At 42.3% G+C, this 24,093-nt stretch overlaps 1 protein-coding gene across 1 annotated transcript in view; it reads right to left on the bottom strand.

The window, feature by feature from the left end:
* Positions 1 to 8,692: 8,692 nt before the first annotated feature.
* The window catches only part of MKX (mohawk homeobox), a 46,246-nt gene continuing 30,845 nt past the window's right edge, over positions 8,693 to 24,093 (bottom strand). Inside the window, exons 5-6 of the mRNA XM_086614907.1 lie at positions 8,988 to 9,021; positions 8,693 to 8,879 (exon numbers count right to left, since the gene is read on the bottom strand). Of these exons, the coding sequence (XP_086471033.1) occupies positions 8,693 to 8,879; positions 8,988 to 9,021 (221 nt within the window). The remainder of the gene's footprint in view (positions 8,880 to 8,987; positions 9,022 to 24,093) is intronic.

The following is a 24,093-nucleotide window of genomic DNA, read 5'->3' as shown; positions in this document are numbered from 1 at the left end:
CTGTGTAACACTTTGCACACTTCAAAGTGACAAAAGCACCAGACTTTCCAGCCAGAGTCCCCTCCAGTTTGGCCCTAGGCATGGCCTGATGGGGTTACACCAGCCTGGGCAGTCAGCTCTCAAGAAGACCTTTTTGCTGCCAACCTATAAGAACCCTGCTTAGCAGATGTCAGCTTCAGGAGCGTAGTCAGGGGTTTAAATGACTGGAAATTACTAAGATTTTCTTTACTCTACATCTTGAAACGTAGAGAGTCACTGTTGACTGACTGTTTTTCTGACGCATTTTTTTGCACGTGGTTTCACTGCTGTTGAAGTGTTGCAGCGAATCTTGGACCACTTTGAGTTTTCTGGTTGCCTTTACACTGCTCAATGCCATCCGAGAAATGCATTTACTATTGCTGTTATAGTCTCTTTTTAAGTGATGAGGATGCCATCTTTAGTCTGACATCTCTGCTTTCTCTTGCTTTCTTTACTATTTATGATCAGCAGGCACGAACTAGCATCACATAGGTTCTTCCATTACCACACTGGGTGTCTGCTCTCCAAGGATGAGGAGTACGAGCAAATGTTATGCTTGATGTCTTAATTTTCTGGTCAAATGCAAATTCTTTTCATCATCCCAGAGAAGAGCAAAAGTCTCACAGTTTCGCTTAAACTCCATTTTTTTGAAGGCAACAGGACACTGATACAGAGGTGACCTACAGCAAAAGCAGCATTGTGTTTGCTGAAATGATTCAGCATAAAAACTAGTTTTCTCAAAATGAAGTAACGAGATACAGACTTCTAATATCCACGGATCGCCATGCAAAACTGCTCTCCTTTTCAAAATACTAAGCATTAAAAAATTTTTCCACGCAGCTCTGGGAGGTGTATTTTTCCATCCTTTGGAAATTTTTGAGATGTTAAAACTTTCTTGTTTAAAGTGGGTTGGAAAGTGTAAATATGTAAACAAATGAATATGAATGGCCAAAAGAACATTTTTAAAAAGTCAGTAAACGTAATTTAGTAACTTCAGTATTTTGGTAAGTTTCAACGATTTCTATTTTGGCTTTAATTTCAACCTTTTTTTTCCCATAATTATCTTACATTTCAAGACCAGAAAAAAGTAATCTGGAAAACCAGATTTTTTCATTTACAAAAGAAAAAAATTTGGGGGTTTGATCATCTCCAAGCTTTCTCAAAAAAAGTCCAAAGAAATGAAGTGCAATTGTTCTGTTCCACAAAATGTTTCCATTTTGCTGACCTGGCGTTTCATTTGCAAAGATCTAGCTGAAATGCTGCTGACCACTTTTCACGACTACACTGGCTTCCGTTGAGTACTTGGAACATTTTAAAATACAGCCACATATTTTGTGGCCTTTTCACAAGATCTCCAAAGTTAGATCCACATTTTAACTGCTGCCCAAAGTGTTTAGCCATGTATTTCAGTTACACACCCTCTCTCCTCCCTGTGAATAGAAGGCTGGCTTCATTTTTCTCTGTATGTGAAGACAGCTAACATGAATGGGAAATGTACTGTTGAAGAGGAACACATCTGTACAGTGCAGCGAAGGCGCTGAAGCCCTCAGCGTGGTGTCTATGTGTCTGTTGTCCCCTCCTGCCACACCAGCACAGGGCAAGCTTGTCTTTTGCTTCACAACTTCTGGATTTCTTCTGAATTGTGATGAGCACATTCCACAGTATGACTGACATTTTCTTAAAAGGATGCAAAAAAGGAGCTTAAAACCCCTTAGAGTTAAGATTCTCATCCTCACACCGGTTAATATGAGGAAGACTGGGCAGCTTTGTTGAACATCCCCAAATCACAGGGATGGTTCTGAGTGATACATCTTATCTTACACCTGAACTACATTCACAAAATCCCGGACTGCAAGGAGTATTTTTTAGGCTGGAAAGACACATTTCCCCCTTCCTAGGATGAGGTTTTCAGGTGCTTCAGTGTGCTCCTCAGCTGATGTTGCAAAAGGAGGTAGGTAGTGGTGGCCTGAGCCTACCAGGTCTGTTCATGATGTGGGACCTGATGTCTTTTTTCGTGAGAGTATTGTTTGTCTTTCCTGACTTCAGCTTTGTCAGATTTGGGCATCTGGTCTCAGATCAGAGATTCTCTCTTCTGTTGCAGTCAGTGAAGAGATGGAAGTGCTGCAGAAGGTGATGCCTGCTCTGGGACATGTGCCCGAGATGCAATTTTATATTACACTTAACGTCAGATACCTACAGTTCCTTAAGTGCATCAAATTGAGTGTGCCACTTACAAAACAGCACTGCTCTCTCCTACCTTCAGAGCCTCATAGCAGCAGGGTGAGCAGTGAGGGACATCTCATAGACGGGATGCTCATCTCACATTCCCTGGTGCTTAAAGCATCCCCAGGGGAGAGAGCCAGCTCCTCTGCGTGGACCAAACCCAGAACAAGGCTTGCCTGGGCTCACACGGGAAGTCTGTGGTAGAAAAGGGGCTGCACTCCAGTTCTTCACCAACAAACTATCTTTCTTATGCTCAAGATAATGTGCCTTTACCGTAAAGAAAGAAATGTCCCTAATTTGTGGTTATTTACAGCACTGTAAATCAGGCACATGCCACGAAGTACCAATAAAAATTGTTTAAAATCAGCCTTAAATAGCTAAACTCTCAACAGCAGCTCATAAAATGAGACTTGGCAGTTCTTAGGTAGTTATGGTTAAATTGACAGTCCTTTGGGGACTTAAGATAGCCAAAAGCAGTAGTAGTTAGGAGCGAAGTGATAGATGGTGGAGCTTGTTGGTTGAAGAGCCTCTATTGCACACTTCTGAGACTTCATATGTTCACTGGCCCTGGGCTGGGAGAAGGGAGATATCAGACTTTGTCACTGAACACCAGCTTGTTGAACCATACATCCTTCACCTATATGGCCCTAGAAATGGCAAAGGCAGAAGAATGAGCTTTGGTGTGAAGGATCCCATTGCTGTCTGCATGTAACAGCAGACTTTTCAGGCAGGAAGAAAGATAGAAGGAGAATCAAGTCCAAAACAGGATGAGAGGAAAGTTAAAGAAATCTGAAGAAGGGACTAACACCATGAATGAAAAAAACCAAAACACATCCATAAAGAAAACAGATCTCAGCTCCTTTTAAAAAGTCAGGTGCGTGAGTTATATTAGCCTCGAGCCAGGTCTAACTTCCGCTGCCAATAACCACTTCCACTGCCAATAACCCAAGCTGACATAACGGCAACATTAAGGAGGTTTGGGATATTTTTTTTTTTCTGTTGCATTAGGCATTTATGTCTCTTTTCCACTTCTTTTTTTTTTTCTTCTTCTTTTTTTCACAAGGTACTTGTATTTTAGCCAACCTCCTCCCTTCTTGTTAAACAAGAGGAGTTTCAAGATGGGGCCCAAAATTAAACACTGTCTCAGCAATCCAGCACTGAGAAAGCCATGGGTTTGGGTCTCAATTCTGCTGCACACCCAGACACTGGCAAACCAGCTCCTACAACATGAACTGACATCCAGGTTGGATTCCTGCAGCCTCCCTCGCAGAGTGTCAAAGCAGTGCTCTCAGGCAGTTCAGCCCTTTGCATCATGCTTCATCTCACTTTCCTGCCATAGCTCACTAGGCTAGGTAGGTATTCCACCAGAGCAGCTCCCAACTATCAGTGTCCCTCTATAGACGACAGCTCAGCCATGCAGAGCAGTATTATTGTCCTCTTTGAAACGCTGCACCAAGCACAGAGAAATTTGAGGACATTGCTGAGGACAAGTGAAGGTATAGAATAAGCAATGGTCCAAAAGCTGCACAGATGTATGCACACTGTGCTGTGTCCAGTCCGTGCTCTGCTGGGGACCTTGATGTAGCAGAGGCTTGATGCCAAACTTGGTTACCCAGTTTCTGAACTAGGCCACGTTTCTGTCCAGCTGGCTCAGAGCAGGCATACGATTGTCTGCACTCGGCCATGGAAATGTGCCTTGGCCCTCAGACCTCCAGAATGCTTAGCTTTGTTAGGTGAGAAGCCTGGATCCCTTTGAGGTTCTTTCTGATTCTCCAAGAGTTTCACAGATTGATCATAATAACACAGGAATAAAACAGGGGTTTGCCATGCTTGAAACTGTCACTGTGACCACTGAATTGGTGCCCACTGGACTTCAGAGCTGCTTGTGGAGTACTGGAGGGTCTGCTGTCCTCAGCTTGTGCCAAGACCAGGCTCCATTTTCCAGCAAGTAATAGGTCAGAGTTAAGAAAGGACTGAGTGGAAGCACAACTTGAGTTGAAGGCTTCATAGCAGAATGTGAGATTTCATAGCAAAATATGTTGGTATATGTGAGAAAATCAGTCATGACAGAGGACAACTGCACCCTTCCCTTTGCCACACATCAAGTGGGCATCTGAGGCAGCACGCAGCCCAAGGGGCTGTGACAAGCTTTGCTGTTGTAACTGCTTTTCTCTCCCGGCAGTACTGGGATCCTGGCTCTGCCAGGGCTGCTCTGAGGACCTCAGTGCTCTTTTGAATGTGGAAATTATGAATAAGGCTTGTACAGCCCCAGTGGAGCTCAATTTATAGGAGCTTTGCTGCAGCTTTGGGAGGTTGGATGACTAGTCATGCTTGCTCTCATCTTCCACCCCACATAGGGAACTTACCAGCAGATACACTTGGCTCCTCTAGACCTTGGAAGCCATGCAGGGGAATATGGCCCAGGGCTTCCTCAAGATCAAAAGAAACAGAGGTATCACTGAACCTGAAAACATCTGGAAGGATTCCTGAAGGAGGGTCTCAGCTTGGTGGCTGCAGCCCCACTGCTTGGCAGTGCCTTGGTAGGCAGGGTGTGGTGCTTCCTGTAGTAGCATCTCACATTGGGTGTTGTGCATCTCCACTGATGTATAGTTTAGGTAGATAAAAACATTATTCATCAAAGCCAGGGCATATAATGAAAAACTAGCTGAGTAAAGCAATAATGAAGAAACAGGTTTAAGCCCACATAGCCTTTCCTCTAACCTAAGCTAAATCTATTCTTCCTTGCACAGTACAGAAGTGTTATCAACCTCCCTTCCCCATCTTCTCCTTCTAACCCACAGTGCAGTGGTTACCTCGTGCACTTGCATGGGGGCATCCAAGTCCAGCTGCCCTCCTTTACCAAACTCCAAATTAAAACGTAAGACAGCAAATTATAAAACGTCCTCAAAATAGCCTATGTGTTGTCCTGGGACTTGCCCTCAGTCTCCCTGGTGGAACCGCTTCACCTGGTGTACATACTTATACATTAGGCTACCAACTGAGAACATGAGATCACAAAGTAAGAACTATAGCTCAGTGGCTGTAGCTGTTGCATGATGCTGGAAGAGACCATAGTCCTGATCCCAATGTATAATCTAACTACTGAGCAACCTAACAAAATTGGAGCTCTCTTTACTTTCAGTGGTTTATAAGAGGTTGGGAGTGCTCAGCTCTTGCAAATGATGTGACAAAGTAGGTGGAAGAAGAACAAGTTGGTTTCTTCATGCTAGACTCAGGTACAAAGTAGATGGCAAAAACCTCAGCATCATTAGGATGTTTCTATGCACTCATGACAGCAAAAGTCAGGCTGTACATATTCCCTCAGGAACTCACATATCAACTGAATATCCAAATCTTCACTGCCAAGTTGGATGGCCACAGATATTACAGGAGTATACATGTACCACAGATAAGCTGCACATAAAACCTGAAAGTGTCAATTGCCCACCGAAACCTCAGTTATCACTCCTCCCACGCAACTGGAGGAACTTTGTTGAGGCACAAAAGTCAGGAGACCAATTGTACTGTGCTCTCGTTACTATGAGCACTGAACTTCTAGGTGGGCCGATTGCATCTCCTTCTCCACCAAGGCTCCATAGCCAGACCGTATCCACACACGGCACTGTAGGCAAATGTAGCCTGTACTCATAAAAAACCCAACCGACCAAAGTCCTTCTCAGCTCATGGACCTTCTTCAGTGATTCAGGACAGTGATTAGCTATGGCTTCCCTCTGTACTCCTCCAATGTGGAGGATTTATAAGCATCATGCCATGTTGTCATTAGCAGTCATTAGCCTAAACTTAAACTTAACAGTCATTTTCATCAGGGATGTGCTAAACAGCTTCACACAAGTGTGCACCACAAGGTGTTTTAATCGAAGGACAAGCATCCCTGCTTTGTCTTTGCCTATCATGTGCTTGTATTCCAGTACAGAGAAACCTTGACTATAATAGGAAACCAGAAATGCAAATGACTAAGGACAAATAAATGAATATTTAATTGAAACCAGCAAGATGTTGTTTGCAGTTATTTATTTTACTAAAATGGTTACATATGTTGAAACAAAGAAGAGCAATAGTAATAATGTTTGTTTTTCCAATATCATAAATAATTATTGAGTTTTCATTAGCTGTTGGCTCAGCACTGATCATGGGTTTTTTTTATTTAAAAAAAAAGACACACACATAATTCATTAGAATTTGTGTTTTCAGAAAACTCTAAAGCAGCAGTAGAAAAAAATAAATTAAAGGAAACGGTAACAAGAAATTATGCCAAGTATTTCTTAAATTTAAAACCCACTTGATGCATTCTACAGATTATTCTTTGTGCTTTGATCATTTAAAAAAAGATCCATGAACAAGTTGTTTATACAATGGTTTGTCTTCTCCAGTTTTACTCCAGAGAAGTTCCCAAAAGTACCTTTTTACATGACAAATTTTGTTGTCGTTTATACAGACAAAAACACTGTGAATGTTTGTAACAGACAAGTTTGTCAAAACCGTCAATTTATTGTCACAAAATATTTAATACCAGAATAACTTATAATAGTATGAACAAAACTGAAGTATTAATTCTCTGCTATTAGTTATAAACTCACATTATTATGTCAAAATCCAGTAAAGTATCAAAAATTAACGTCATGGAATCTTAGACATATAATGATGCAAGTCAGTAAAACATATACTTCAACTGTTCATACAGTCATGACATACATTTCTTGCTTGGCACTTTAAGTCAATGCAAATCAGCAATTTAGAAAACAAAGTAAAAATATATATGTACAAAATATTTTCATATCAAATAATTTTCATTGTACACTAAATAAACCCAACAACATGTTATGTTACATCAAGAAGTTTCCTAAGAAGTCACACCAAGGCTGATATTTGCAACACATCTTGACTATTTTAGTGCAACTGGAACAGCCTCTACTTGCAAGTTAGTTTCATCATTAACACAGTCCTGCTTCCATTGAAGCGGGAGTTCTGCCGTTACACTCAGTGGGAGCAGGACTAAAGTCTTGTCTTGTTCATTGATGGCTCACCAAAAAGAGAAACAGGGAAGGGGATAAGTAGGAAAACACCTGACAGGATACCCACAGGAAAAAAATCCAAATCCTAGCAACAATCAGCTCTTTTCCAGTTTTCTGTAACTGATTCAGTATAAATTAGTTTTGGCTTTGCCACTGTTTATTCAAGCACTGTAAACCTCATTAGACTATTGTTATATGACTTAAGAATAACTTGTACACCTCCCAATAAAACTTAAAAATAAACCTGTTTTTATGCTAGTTGTTACACTCAAGTTTAGAGACATGACATTTAATAGATGGTTTAGTATCTACTTAAAACCCTCCTCCCTTAAATGCTGAGATTTTTCAATGTTTCGTTTCCCATTTGTGTTTCTAGTTTGGGCTTTGATAGTTTGTATTATCGCTTTTTCTCACTGAAATGTGAACTGTCAATCAACTGTCCTCATTTATGCAGTACCTACAAAATAAAAATGATTAAACCACATTAAAGTAGTAAGTTCCACCATGGAAACTTTTTTGAGCTCCACTGCAAATAATAAATGGCATGATAGATTTAGTTTTGTACAAGAAAAAATTGATTTTACTTCTATCAAAACTTCAGTAAGTCACTAGCAAGCTTTAAAATTATAGAAATTCAACGTGAATTTACAGCTAGTCTGGCTAGAACCTTTTCAACTAGAAATCTTTAATGAGCAACATAGCTGGGAGCATAAGTTCAAAATAATCTGAACAATTAACTTATTTCCTAAATTTGTGTTCTAGAGTATTGCACTTTTCAAAGGAATGATTTTGGTATTTTAATATACTGCATATACAGGTAAGAAACATGCATAACAACCTCATTGTCACTTTGACAAAACATACTGTACAATTTTTATAACACTGTTGATTAAAAAAGAGAAAGAAAATGATGTAACAGTTTCATTAAGACTTGTCAATTTGTACAAGTCAAATAAGCACAATTCTCCAGGGCCTCCAGCAGTAACGTGTTTAGCCCTAGGCTGCTTAAGCCCACTTGGAATAATATACAAAGTTTAAGCATTATGGCATTGTCATTTTGAGGCATAATACTGTTGTACTATGCCCACGTTATAGCTTATTTTTTGAAAGCAAGGCACTTACTGTAATAGCAATGCAAACATCTTATGCGCACTTTGATTAACATAAAATAAGTTAATGTTTTGATAAAAACATTTTTTTTTATAATTTACATGCCTTTTATAGAAGCAATTGAACATTTCATTTAATACAATGAAAACGTCTGAGTCAGAAGGAATGCTATTTTTTTTAAACTGACCGTACTGTAAAAGGGGGCCTATTTTCCACACTTGCCTCATAACTGTGAATCTTATTTTGCTGAAAACCAATCCTGTGAGGAAAATGTCCGTTTGACAGGAAAAAGAAAAAGGACTCATCTCTTAAAACTGCTGAACTAATGGCACTTTAACAGTCTTTACTTCTGATATATGCGATGATTTCTGAATGATGCAGCTGGTGGTTCCCTGAAGTTTGTCCTTCCCCTGGGCAAGGTTCGTTAGGGCCATAGCTGCGTTGATCTCCTTCCAGTAAGTTTCATCTTTGCCGGTTCCTTTTCTGTTAGCTGCACTAGATTCAAGCAATAACAAATATTTACATGTACAGCTTCATAGCTATGTGATGTCAGGAAAACTGCAATAATTATTATTTTGGAAAACTGTCAAGTCCCTTACTCACCTTTCACACTTATTTGGTCCATTATCCAGAGCTTCTGAAAACAAAAAAAAAATTGATGTCGATTTAATAGTTTTTAAAACAATCAAGTTCATGGAATACACACATGGAAAAATAATCCAAGATTAATTCCAAAATTTATTTCAGATTTCCAAATAAAATCTTTGTTCGGACACGTCTAAAGGGTCTGCTTCACACAAGCGTCTGCCCGGAGGAATTTACACTGAGCTCGGAGCAGGGCACATGTCAAAAAAACACTGTGGGGAAATTTCAACTGTACGGACGTTCCTGAGACATGATCTTACAGAAATGGACTTTGGTGAGGCAGAACTTCACTGAGCCTCACCAGAACTGCACTGGCAGAGGCAGCGCTGAGCTCTGCCCCACGCATCCCACATCAGCCCTGTCTGGGAAAAAATATTTTGGCTATTTTGGCAATAGCGAACACAAAGCTCGTCTTGAAGGTTCACCTGCATTTTGCAGGGTGACTTCAAAACAGAAGTCCCAAGGACATAAGGAATTGCAAAACCTAAAAATAAAAATCAGCTTCAGTGAATGTCTTCTTGTATGCACTAAAAATAGGACTTTCACCCATACACACAAGATGTGTGTGGTTTTAATGTGCCCCTTGCCCAGGCTGCGACTCAGTCACAGGGGCAGGCTGAGAAGGGTACAAGTAACAAGCACACATGGTTAACAGCCCTCAAAGATGAAATTGCATCACAGGCATAAGCTACGCTTTCCCATCAAGAGTCACATTTGTTCATTCATTAAGTCCTCATGTTGCAGAGAAGCCAGAAATATTTACCAGGCAGAAATGTATAAGCTCTACTCAGTGGGCTTGCTATCCTGACACAGAAACACGTTATAGAGGAGTGAGAAGCCAATGCCCAACTGCCATACCTATGGAGAATGAGTCAAACAAAAGAAACAGCAGCAGCATGAGCACTAATGGCTACAGGACCCAAAAAGCCCCTAAACGCAGTATAAATCTCATAAGGTAATGTATCTCTTTATGTGGCTGGATTCCCAACTAAAAATCAACCTTATTGCTAGATTTCCATCAGATTGTTAATTAAAAGTTGATTTTTTCTTTAAACTGAGCTTCCAGTGGCATAGGTCCCAAGGAACGTTGCAACCCTTAGTAGCTCTCAATTTACAAGCGACTCTGCCCACCACTGACCAGTAGCCCGTTTTCTCATACAGCCAGCCTGCGTCGAACAACTCAGCCCAGCCACACTCCAGCACTTGGAGGTGACCACTGAAGACCACAGTCTCACCAAAGAAATGCAGGGAGACCAGCTGTTATTTCAGAGGTCAGATGTTTGCCAAGCTGTTTGATTTAGCAGCCTTCCATCCTTTTGCAAAACAGCTTTATAAGTAAATATCTACAAGTGACCAAGGTTTACATTTGTTCCAAAAGAACACATCTTAAATCAGTATCTCTTAAGCTCTCCTAGATCAATGCTTGACTGGAATTCAAGAGAGGGAAGTTCAACCTATACAGAGGAGAAGGAACAAAGGGAAAAAGAAACCATTTGATCCAGAAAGGTATTGAATGACACCAAAAGTTTCCTTCTTCATGCTGTACTTGGCTACAAATAATTTTTCAGTCCCGCTTAATTTTTTTTTTTAAATAGAGACAATTTTAAAGAGGAGGTTTAGGACTGAATAGGTCAGTAGATATAGAAATGGAAATGACAAGTAATAGAGAACGTTGTTGCCAGAGCAAACCTGGATATAAATACACCTCTCTCAAGCATCTGTCAGTTTCTTTTGCTGTTGGAAAATATTTCCTATGAACAAAAAAATTGCTTGTACAAACTTCTGAGGAAAGTAGGTGTGAATGGTGACACACATTCCAATTCCAGCGTTTATTTGAAGGAGTATTTGCAAATATTTTTTACTGGTGTTTAGCCAGCTCTAAAAGAAAGCAGCTTGCCCATGGCATATAAAAGCAGTAGCAAAGCTAAAAAATACAAATCGGAAAAAAATAGATACCTATTCTTTAACATCACTTCAGATTTTTCCTGAATTACTAGTCTTTCTAGTCCATTCAGATTTTATATTTTTTCAAACAAATAATTTATGTCAAAGAAACTTGAAACCAGGTTACAATAAAGCCATCATTGATAATTTGCAAAGCTCTTGCTAATAACTGCTGTAAAAGCATGTTAGTACAATGAAGTCTGAAAATCTATCATTTCAAAGCACAGACCCTGTTTTTCTTGCCAAAAATCCTTTTCTGCTATACCAAACCTCTGACAGTACATCTCAGTTTGCACTACCATAGCATCCAAGCAGTTCACATCTGTCTGAACAGCCCTTAGTGAAGGAAATAAGTATTACTACCATTTTTGGATGAGGATAACCACATGGAGAGAGACAAAGACCATTTATCATGCTCTCCTTGACACTTTGCTGGTCAAACTAACTTGATCCAGTTTGAAAGGAAGAGCAGGGTTCACCTCACTTGCCATGAACCTGCCGTCTAAGTCATCTAAGCCTTTATCCAGGCTAGTTGTCCACGCCTCTTTCACAAACAACAGAAGTGTCCCCCAAGAAGTGGTTCCAGCCCACCTATCTAACACTGCAGTCCGACATCTCTGGGTGCTGCTGCAAAACCAGATCGCAATGCCCTCTTCAATGGCCACCTCCTCCCACTGTTTCCCTTTGGGCAGCATTATCATCCATGTGGAGATGCTTTGAGCTGGATGAGGGGTAGGATCATGTCTCTCTTTTGGAGATTAAACTGGTGATGTAACTACAGCCTTAACTGCTTAGCTCAACCTGGAAGAATTGCAGTCTGGCCACGTCTGGCTCTTCACTGACAAAAGGGAAGGTAGATGACAAAATTTTATCCAGTTGGGTTCTTTTTTTTAAGTGAATCTTGCCTAGTATTTTGCTTCTTCTTAATCTTTTGCAATCTACCTGTTCTACCCCTGACTACTAATTAAAGCTTTTGATACTTGACATCTCTGCACAACAACTGCAAAGCATATTTCAACTGTAAAAACAACATTTTGATAAGATTGCTTCATGAATATAACCAAAGAACAGCATTCTCAATATGGAAAGTGTTCAGTTTCTCGACCATCGCACAACATGTTCCTAGATTTCTTCTCTGAGGCACTGAGGAAATAGCACTGGGCCTGGGTAACATCTATGAAAATGGTAATGAAAGGAATGGAAAAATGATGCAGCATACTGAATCTCACTGAGGACACTCAGCTAAGGACTCACCCCAGAGCACGTGCTGATGGGTAGATCTCGCACTTCACTCATGAGCCCTGTCTCACTACATGACAGGCAGCACTTTGTGCAAGGTACCAAGGATGCACCATAGCTGCCCTCTCCAAGTGCTGTGGTTAACTTTAACATGCCTTAAGTGGCAGCCACCTCTGGTGTGTCCTGAAAACGTGTGGTCCTCCCACTAGCCGGATCAAGGCAGGCTGTGACACAAATTTCAACCCCTACAGACTTGTCAAGCTTAGATCAATGTGTCAAGTGACTCCAGAGAAAGCCAATGCTGATGCATTATCATATTCCACAGTTTCCAAGACTTAGTTCATAGGGTGTACACAGAAGTTTATCAACAGCATACCAATGGCCAGCACAAATAACTTTCCTAAACAAACTCCAGTTGTGCTCAATAGTATATTTATTATTTTTATAGTATATATTTAGAGACAAGACATCCTTGTCTCTAAACTGGAAAGACATGGTTTTGATGGATGGACCACTCAGTGGATAAGGAATTGGCTGGATGGTCGCACTCAAAGAGTAGCAGTGAATGACTTGATGTAGAAGTGGAGACCAGTGACGAGTGGTGTTCCTCAGGGGTCAGTACTGGGGCCAGTGCTGTTTAACATCTTTGTTGGAGACATGGACAGTGGGATTGAGTGCACCCTCAGCAAGTTTGCAGATGACACCAAGTTGTGTGGTGTTGTAGACACGCTGGAGGGAAGGGATGCCATCCAGAGGGACCTTGACAGGCTGGAGAGGTGGGCCTGTGGGAACCTCATGAAGTTCAACAAGGCCAAGTGCAAGGTCCTGCATGTGGGTTGGGGCAATCCCATGCACAAGTACAGGCTGGGCGGAGAATGGATTGAGAGCAGCCCTGAGGAAAAGGACTTGGGAGTGCTGGTGGACGAGAAGCTCACATGAGCCGGCAATGTGCGCTGGCAGCCCAGAAAGCAAATCGTATCCTGGGCTGCATCGAAAGTGTGGCCAGCAGGTCGAGGGAAGTGATTCTGCCCCTCTACTCAGCTCTCGTGAGACCTCACCTGGAATACTGTGTTCAGCTCTGGAGTCCCCAGCATAAGAAGGACATGGAGCTACTGGAGCGGGTCCAGAGGAGGGCCAGAGATGATCAGAGGGCTGGAGCACCTCTGCTATGAAGACAGGCTGAGAGAGTTGGAGCTGTTCAGCCTGGAGAAGAGAAGGCGCCGGGGTGATCTTATAGCAGCTTTCCAGTACCTAAAGGGGGCCTACAGGAAAGCTGGAGAGGGACTTTTTACAAGGGCGTGTAGTGATAGGACAAGGGGCAATGGATTTAAACTGAAAGAGGGCAGATTTCGATTAGATATAAGGAAGAAATTTTTCACTCAGAGGGTGGTGAGGCACTGGAACAGGTTGCCCAGAGAAGTTGTGGCTGCCCCATCCCTGGAAGTGTTCAAGGGCAGGTTGGATGAGGCTTTGGGCAACCTCGTGTAGTGGAGGGTGTCCCTGCCCATGGCAGGGGGGTTGGAACTAGATGATCTTTAAGGTCCCTTCCAACCCTAACCATTCTATGATTCTATGATTAATTGAAACCCCAAAAGAAGCTACTGCTGAAGGTGGTTTGTTCTGTCTCAGGAAGCACTGTGCTTCTTGTGAAAGGATGTTGGTAGACTTTTCAGCATATATTGAGATGATGTATCGAGTAAGTCTATTTAATATTAGACAACAGAAACATCTTTTTGTTACAAGTTTGGAAATCACTTGACACAGTGGTCATTTGCTCTGCAACTGGAAAGTTTTAAGCACTATGAAAATGGAAACTCAATCATTTATAATTTTGGATTGTCATTTATACCTCACTTTCTGGTGCTTCATTCTGCTCCTGGTTGCAAGCATCCAGAGAATCAGCTTTTGCCTGGCCAGGAATGTCTCATTCCGCTCTCACCATCCGCCCAAGAAACCAGCAAGGCAGGATATTTGTTCCCTCTTGTTTATAATAGGAAGTCACTATAAATCACTTACCAATGGAATCCTGTATACCTTTCCATTAGTAAGAGTTTTCAGTATACAGTTTACTGTAGCATGTAGTGCCAGGAGTGTAGTCACTGGACAATACCAGCTTTGTGATACAGTATGGTATTTTTCAGGACTCACATAATTATTAATAATATATGTAGCATATATATTTTTTTTTCACCGAGAAATTTCTTCATAAACATTCACTGGCTGATCCTGACAGCTCTCTTGCAAGGTAGCCTGCACTCTTGTTTTTGCAGAGATGGAAATGAGTCTCAGAAGTCCAAAGACAACATGCGTAGGCAATACTTCGACCACTTCAAAAGCATTTAAGAGCAGAATTCTCCAGGATTTCTCCCATATTTAAAATATTCTCTTTTGTTCATCTGCTATCAGAAAGGTCGACTTAAAGAAAATAAACGCCGGGGTTCTTGCAGGCAAATCATCCTTAAACCGGACAACAGCATCACTTACCTCCAGTATATTGCCATTACACCTGATTGTTGTCAAAATACTATACAAATAATTCACAAGAGGAAATATATCTAAGTACATACACATACACAGTGCCCTTTTACATACTGCATCCAGTACTAGAGAAGAAAGTCACAGCATAAATGCTGTAGCACACTTCTACTCCAATTTACAACATACAAAGGCTCTCTGGCTATGTGGTGCTTGCGGCACATTCAAATATTTCAGAACAATTCAGACCCTTACCATTCACTGAGTCCAGACTCATTACTTCCATATACTTGGATGACTTCAGGGGTGTGCTAAATCATGTGAATTACAGTCACATTTTATTCTTTGGATCTAAGAATTCTGACCTAAGAATATCACACGTGTGTGTTGATGAACTGACTTCACCTAAAGGCCCTGCTGGGAACAGCGAAGGAAAGAACAACCACTTACGTAGGACCAAGAAGCATCCACGCTGCTCCCTCGCTCGGTGTTATACACAGCTCAAGCTGAACCACAACAACTGGCTTAAACCCCTGCTTTGTGTTCTCAGGTAACACTGACAAAGCAGAGATGGCTTGAAACCAACAGGGGAAAGAACGTGTGAATGAGGGAACGAGACAGAGAGGAAAGGGCACAGAACATTATGTAGTGGGGAAAAAATGGACATGGAAGTCAAGACACAGTAGGTCAGTCCCACGTGACCGTCATACTTCTCGAAGCTACTTAAACATGTACAGATTCCTGATGAATTACACACCTATTCTAGCTCAAAACAGAAGGGAAAAAAAAACTGCTGGCCCCAAATAGTGAACACTATAAAATATTTGTTGGTTCAGTAAAAGGTCCTGTATAACTTATCTTCATTCTAAAATTGGCAATGCTATTCAGCTGTTTCTCTCTCTGCCTTTCCTGAACTTTCTTTTGTTGTTTTTGGAGACTCTGACTTAACATGTGTTGACCAGCATTTTCAAAACAAGCAAGAGGAGGAAAACGAGGGAAGAACAGGAAATAAATTGAGGCAGCTGAATGAAAAATGAAGTTTACATGTGTGACTAAATCAGTGGTGAGATGAGGTATTTCTGTGGGTCACACACACACACACCTTGACTCTAGTATTTTCCAAACCGCAATTTCAGGGCACATACGACTTTCAGATCTCTGGTTCTCCAGGAGCAAAATCGAGTTAACTGGAGCTAATATTCCTGTACTCTTTTGCATACTCCTTCCCTCCCACAGGATCCCATACTAAACCACGAATTGCACAACATCACTAACATTCACCCACATCTGGGGAGGGAGGGTGGCTTAGCCCAGGCTGCTCAGCAGTGCAAGGGAGAGGAAAGCGTAGCCCAGAGCACCAGGCCAGGCCCTTTCCTCTTACAAGAAAAGTCATTTAATGTTGGTGCAAAGCCTGTAGCACCTTCTGAAAAACCCAAGCATAGCAAACCTCAGCTCCTCTAGCTTGAATTGGAGGAAGCAGGAGTTGGCCTTCCAATGCTTACACTTGCAGTGCTCCCATTTTGAGCCTCATGTGAACAGACAAATGAGTTTCTGACCACAGGTACCCCTCCGCCAGAGACCCACACTTTCTAGACATAGACAGGACTCATCCGATCCAGCACAGCAACTCTTAAAACCCTTTTCCTTTTGCACCATCCTCCCAGGTTTTCCCAGGGACATCAGACCTATTAAGGGTTAATCACGGAGAAGCACAGACAGGAAAGCTCACGCTGGAAGAGACTCCAAACCCCTGAGTTTCCTACAGAAACACTCACCCCGGTGACTGACCTCCTGCAGATCCTGTGCCACCACCACAGAGGATGCTCAGCGTTGTCCCTTGTGAAACTGCCCAGTCAGGGCTGGCAGTGCTGGTGCAGCAGAGCCTTTCAGTGGAGGGACGAAAGTCCCTGTTCGAGTTTCAGACAACCGATGGCTGCAGACGTGACGAGGCTGTGCGACCTGCAAGTGTGTGTGATACCAACTGCAGCTGGTCGGATCTCAGGGGAGTACCGGATTTCTACCGACAAAGATTTATTACCATGTCCTTTTGTTGAGTGGGAGGAGGAAAGCTGTCAGAAATTTGCAGGAATGAGCTCTGGGCCCAGACTCTCGAGAAAACTCCCTTTCAGCAAAGCTTTCATTTACCACTGCTCACTCTTTCTTCCAGGAGGAGGTTATGGAGCAGCTTGTAATGAAGCCACCTCCACAACCCCACTACTTCACGCTGGCTTCACAGTGACACCAAGTATAACGACCGACCTGTCATCAACTGTTACATCCTTTCAGATGAACAAAAAGCCCAAAGACAATTCATGTTCACAGTGACAGCTTCAGTGAATATTTTTCCTCCTTCTCCCAGAGGTTTTTCCCAGGAACAGGTTTAGCCCTGGTCTGACCTCTCCTATTAAGACCCACGGATTGGGTCTTGCCAATGTTGGAAATATCCCTTTGCCATCGTGCTTCAGACCAAACCTTTTCAGGGAAATCTTTCTTCAAAATTTACTTCTCGCAAACAACCATCAGATGTAAGATTTAACTGTGAGGAACCGGTACCTCTCAAGTATTTTTCCTGAATATCTGGGAATGTGAAGACTTTTTTCCCCTGTGCAGCCTGGAGCCTGCTGAAGTGGGAGTAGGCATCTAATTACATTTTAATACATGTGATTTTTATAAAATGAGTGTACATGCCCACAGAGACTAGAGTAGGTGTATTTTATAAACCATAAAAGAGAATTGAGTTTGCAGGTCTATATTAACATTTGCATTAATAAGTGCACTGAAAGCTCCACATAATAGTAGGCATGGTGCAAATGGCCTTGCGGTCCTGGGCTATGCACCTGCATGTAAGAATTTATGAGTTAGCAAACTAGATACAAACCTGGTGTAAATCACTTCATTGTTCGGGCTGTCACGGCTGGCTCTAAATTTCCCATGACCAGTGACAGTGTGTTCTCCTCTGTGCGAGGCAGGGCACTGTGTGAGACTTGTGTTTTCAGCCAGACTTTAATACAGCTTATAATGGGAGTCGGGGCCATGTAGCACTGGAGGCAAGTTGCTAATGAACTGATGGTTATATGGTATTATGTTCTTTTCGTTTGCTGCAAAGTTGACTGAAATCCAATTTTTCCTCATTGAGTTGGCATGTAATTAATAGTGTAATGTTGTCAGATTCCTTGGTGATAGTCTCCCACATGCATTTCATAATGGATTAACAAATATCTGACCTAGGCTTCATTTTTTTTTTTGGTCTTATTTAGAAAGGGATTTACAGCACGTGCAGTGCTGACTGGAAGGATGAAGGAGCTAGCCCTCCTATTGCAAACCGTTATGGGTTAACAGTGAAAACCAAGTTAGGCAGCAGAGAAGGAGGAGGGTGAAATAAAAAAGAGAGGAGAAAAGAGAAGAGGAAGGGGAAGAAAAAGAAATAAAGGAAAGGGTATGAGAGATGTTAAAAAAAAAGCAAATGAGAAAATCGCAAATGAAGATTCATTAGAAAAAGAAGAGTCAGGAGTATGAAGGGAGAAAACATAACGCTATGTTAATTTTCTTTATTTTTAATATAAAAATATCCTTTTCCCACCCAGGAATCTTGTTGTTGTGCAGGCAGGTATGTTCAGGCTTTCATTCTGGATCTAAAAAGTTTAATTGGGAGCTCTTAAAGCTTAAAATAAGACTTTAAACATAAAAAGCTGAAGTCAAATGTAGCCAGGGTAAGCACTATTACACTCCAGCTCAATTGTTTTTCATTAAAAAAGCGGGGTGAAAGGGAGGGTTTCAAAGCCATATTTCAACCTCAGGCTGACACTACAGCAGTAAAATCTGATTTTGTTACGCTAGTTGGCTGTGGGTTTGGGAGCAGACCCTACACATGCGGTGTAACGTTATGATATGAATGCGTGCACACAGGATATTTTCAAAAGCCTCCTGCAGAATTCGGAGAAACGTGCTCTCCAGTTCCCGCGGCCTCGCTCGCCGGAGCCAGCTCCTCTCCTGCCCCTGGGAGCCAGGCGGGCTCAGACATGGCATACACTGCACAAAGGCAATTTAAATTACAAGGTGCTGTATTTTCAGGCAAGTGAAGGAACTTCTAAGTGAATGCCAGAAGTGATTTCCAGGGTGTGCTTAGCCAGCAGCATGGAGTAAAGAAAGGGTAAGTCTGTCGAGGGGAGAAAATTCACTGTTTCTTTCACTCGCCTGTAAGACAAAGAAAAGACTGACAAATACGATCTTTTTAAACGTAGCAACTTCCGCCCACTGCATGGGGTACTGGGATGTGCACAATACTTATGTCCAAATACTAAGCCCCAGGTACCTAATTTATGTCCCAAATTTATTGCTCTCTGCAATCACAGGCATAAAAATTCAAGCAGCTTCTAAGGAAGTGCATAAGCACATACAGGGCTCCAACAGTCAAACAGCCGTAAAACTGGCTGTGGGCTGCAAAAGAGCCTCATGGTCACTTGAGACAACTGTTGCACAACAGATCCTGCAAATCGAGGGACTGTATGTGAAATTTTAAAAAATATTTATATCCATAAGGAGATAGAAATATGTTCATATGTATATACCTGTATCAGCTGGGAATGCCTAAGCCGTCTGCCTTCCTGCTAAGCGTGCTGTGAGACACAGCAGCACAATCACACGTGGTATTTTCCGTGGTCACAGTCTCCCCGAAGGTGCAGGATGGACCGGCTCTGGGGCCAAACCCAGAGCAGTAGATGAGACCTTTCCCCACGCAACCTCAGTGCCACGGCACAGCAGCTCTGAAGCTGTTGCAGAAGGCGAATGCCCAAAGATAAAAGACAGTCAGATGGATTTAACACCACCAAGTAAAGCACGTTAGTGATTGACAGTCTCCCTGCTTGTGCTACAGGTTTGTGTAGCACACAATGCACGGTACATTCCTCAGTCTCTGGACTCCAACTGGAGAGTCCGGGCTCCCGTCTTCAGCAATGCTGAGCACTCACAGGTGCAAATGAGGTCAACAAGAGCTGTGCTTTGAATGTATAAAGAGTCATGAAACCACAAGTACCCACGAAGTCTTAGGTACCTAAAATGACTTTGAATTGTAATTGTTCCCCATTTGTTAAATCTTACAGACGTCTTATGAAAACAACTTTATTAAAGTTTGCAAAGGATCAAATGGAACGTATCAAATGGCACTGAATAACACATCACAAAATCAATCATCCTGGCCTGAGAGATGCTCAGCTGCGTTCACGTTAGTGCCTTGCTGGTAGAGAAGCGGCAAAGAGCACCCAGTGAGGATGTGAGCTGGGTTTTGAAGCTTCTTTCAAACTAGGCCAGCTTACATATGTCAGTAAGGTATCTCTTTCCTCATCTAGCTAGAAATGTGATGAGAACCCCTTTATCAGCATCCTGAGGGATTACAGGAACCTACACAGAAAGCTGCTGTCACACACCTCCCTCACCATATGCAGAATAACCAGCAGAAAGAATCATTGCTGAGTGATTCACAGGGAGAACAGTTGCCTGTGGATTATTCTCATCTCCAATTGCACAAAAACTATTTTAGAGTTTGATTGCATTATTTTTGAGTCAAGTTTTAAGTTCTGCTCCCTTTGTTTTCCCTTGTGAAGCTATTGCAGTCTTCATGCTCCTGCTCACCACAACTTGCACTGTTATTATTTCCATTACAGGATTTCTTCCCAAACCTAAATACTCCCAGACACCTTCTGAACAGGCCCTCAGAGATTCTAGCAAACTGGGAGGTATCTCAAGAAGGGCTGTGTTTTCAGTTTTCCTACTCACTGAGCAAGTGGGAGACAGTGCAGCGAACCTGGCAAAAGGGTGAAAGCTCTTGGAGGTGAAGAATTGCCTACCTAGAACTATTCTTGAAGAGGTACCCATTTGCCAAGAGGTTTTGAAGAAGCAGAAACACCTTCTCCTCCAAACATCACCTTGTATTTACAAATGGTGTGAGTCTTAATGCAGTGCAATTTCAATGACTCTGCTGGAGAAGGGTACTTAGAAGAGCTTAGCTATCATGGAGATTGGTGCAGTGTGATAAATCAGCCAGACTGAGCTTGAATCCTCAGGAGCAGCAAAACCTTAACACTGCAGATGCTCACTAATGGAAAGTTGTAAGAGTTCCTCACAGTGGAGTCTTTGCATAAGAGAAATGAGGCTCCTGCACTCCAAAGGAGCATGTGTGGGAGGTCCTGAAACAGTAGTAGGCCAGTATTTAACATTGCAAAGGCCTTGGATGTGAACAGCTTCGTGGAAGAAGATGGAATTGCTCTTTTGGCAAACATGTGAAACTGTCTGTGATAACGGGAATAAGAGCAAGGATGACTGAACAAATATTTGCACTGACTGCCTTGTCAGGACAGGGGAATTGCTACTGATATGATCTTTACTTTCAATGTTACTACTTCTGACAGTCTTACAGACTTTGCAGATGTTTATTGGCCACTAAATCATTCTTCAAGAATGTTGGCTCCATTCCCAAACCTGAACAGTCTGAATGTGAAGGGGTTTGTTATTCAGCACACACTGCTGCTTTTGGAGACAGCGATTTTCAAGAAACCAGCAGGGAAGCATCGTCAACTGATAACAACACGGGACTGAATTCAGACTTCTCAGTGCTTGGGGCCTCAGACATGAGGCACACTTGAGTAAATGTGCACTACGTAGCAGGACATCATGTATCCACGTGGCACAGCACTCTGCCTGAGCCGTGACAGCAACGCTATGCCACATCAATGGACCTCTATCACAGCAAAGATTGCTGCAGAGAGACAGGGCTTACTAGCTCATCCTCACCTTGACATACTGCTTGCAGTTCTTAATACAGCACCATCGCATGAATTTTGAGGTCTCTGTAAAACTCAGTCCATGGCACTGCAGAGACTACTACTGTTCTGTTCGCTCCTCTAACTGTAGGACACGCTGCATAGCAATGAGGCGTATTCAAACCCTCTGCCATTCATCCCAGGAAGAGCAGTTCACAAAGATGCTGAGCTGTAGAGGACCCTAAGCCACAACATTTGAAGCCAAACAGATTTGCTTTCAAATAGAGAGCATCCGAACCACAGGCAATATGCCCAGACTGTTTCCCTGAGTGAAGATGCCGATTCTCTGAGATCATTGCAAACAGCTCTTACCTGAAAAAGCTACACTGGCCACTGGAAACTATACCTAAATAGCAACTACACCAAAACAGTAGTAGCAATAATTATGACAGTAATAACATATATTTTAAATAATGAGTGATAAAAAGTAATCCATGCCATTGTACTAATAAAATGACAAATCACTGAAGCACTATGTATCATTACTACAGAGGAAAAATATATTATCCGGAACTATTAAACGTATTTCTCCCAAAAAGGCACTGATTACCTTGATCAGTGTAGCCCAAGTCACAACAGTGGACACGATCTAACAGCTGTTAAAGCCAATAGCCTCCACTAAAACCTAATTGAATTGCTGGCTATCAGCCTCCAACATCAAAGACCATGTTATCTAAAAAAGCCTCTTGTAATGTTTTTCCCCCAAATAGAGTGAATAGAGTTTGTTTAAAAATGTCAGGTTTGTGCAGAGATAGGGTGCTCCAAAAATATCTAAGACAGTGCAGAAGGCAATAATGTCATATTTACTACATACTTGTACATTAGCTCATACTGTTTTCCTGGAAGTCAGGAGATTTCTATTAGGGAATTCTCTCCTGCAACAGTTTGCTATATCAGACTTAAAATACACATACATATTTATGGTAAAGCCATATGGTATTTATGGTTAAATCAACTGACATACTTCAAAAAATATGAATTTTAAATAATTTGGAAGATCTGTAGATCAAAAACAACTCAGAAGCTTGATCAGCATGTATAAATAACCAGTATTCCCTCCTGTCACCATATATCCAAAAGACCCTTCACCTAGCAGGGTTTGCAACCAGAGGAAACTGGGCTACATACACATGCATAAAAATATGGAAAATGTTTGCATTCATAGAATGCAATTCCTCACACAGATGCAGTTGGAAATCACTGTGGAGCTTTTGCTCAAGGAGCAACCAAATTTACTTTATGTCAGAGTAACTCACACTTCTGTAATTTGCTTATGTGTCTTCCCTGACCTGCTTAGCTGCTTTCCTCAGGGTAAGCAGCATCTGCAACAACCATGTATTTGTATAGACAGCCTCGCATCCTCATCTCCCTTTCAAGAATTAAGATCCTGAACTTTCACTTCTATAGCGAAAAGCAATGAGACAGGAAGCCATGGTTCCAGATTCATATTTTCAGGGAATAAATATGGTGAAAAAAACTGATCCTTTGATCCCTCCGACATAGTTCAGCTCTAGGCTTCGAGCTTTTAGATGGAGGATGAGAGGAGGACCCTGAGCAGCCACGCAAGCCGGGCAGCTACGATACAAAGGCTTTAAGCTCCGTGAACCGAAGTTGTGCATGTTCTCTAATTAACTTGCTGCTATTATTAGTAGTAGTTCTGTTTCCACTTTTGAAACAGTAGAAGCTTTTTTTTTTCATTTTGCAAGAGTTTTTACTTTTTACTTTTGCCCGTGAGCCAAAGCTTTCCCGTAGCACAACAGCCTACACATCACAGTTTGCAAAGTTTATGGAGACCTGCAAAGGGTCTGCAAAGCAGACGCAGCAAATCCCACGTGCGGTCAATGCCTGCTTTCCTCACCACTCTCCTTCTGCAAGAGCAGGCAAACAGACCGTGCACCACCAGCAAACGTCTGTGAGGCTACAGATTCATCAGGGCACACAAAGCAGTTGCACAACCTGCCTAGTTGGCTGCCACCAACCAACTTTTTACCGTTTTACTTCAGATGAACAAAGGAGCAAGGTGTTGGCAAACCCAGCCCCTCAGAGCACTGCTGGGAGAGCAACTCAGTCACGGGCAGGACTCAGCTAGCACTGGCACACACCACCAACCCCAACTGCAACTCAAGGTTAAGCATATCTTTTTAAAGCGCTTTCTAGGCGAGTACCATCACAGGTAGGAGCATCTTGAGGGCTGCTCAACAGACCTTGAAGGTTTTTGATCACCCATAGCCCCCATCCGCAGCAAGGCTCTCCCCTTCCTCTTGCAACTTGGAAACAGCCAGCTGCCGCAAGCTGTTATAACTCAAGGGATGTCCTGATCAATGGTCCTAAGCTTTGCAACTAGCACCTGCTCTGCACCCTCCAAACACCCAGAGGCCCACTCCAGGGGCTTAGATGACACCTGGCACATTTTGATTTTACTTTAATTTTTAAAAGCCTCATTAGCCTTCATGGTGAAGAAGAAATCCCAGAATAAGAACCAGGACGCTGACACTGTGAGTGTCTGTACCCTTAGTCCCCAAGGAGGAGCTGCCCACAGGAAACAACAAAGTGCCTAAAAACCCTGGCATCAAGCCCTTTTTCAGGTGATT

This window comes from Tauraco erythrolophus, chromosome 7 (assembly GCF_009769465.1).
Source record: "Tauraco erythrolophus isolate bTauEry1 chromosome 7, bTauEry1.pri, whole genome shotgun sequence".
Lineage (NCBI taxonomy): Eukaryota > Metazoa > Chordata > Aves > Musophagiformes > Musophagidae > Tauraco > Tauraco erythrolophus.
The sequence above is the reverse complement of the archived record's forward strand: the minus strand, read 5'-3'. Positions and strand labels throughout refer to the sequence as shown.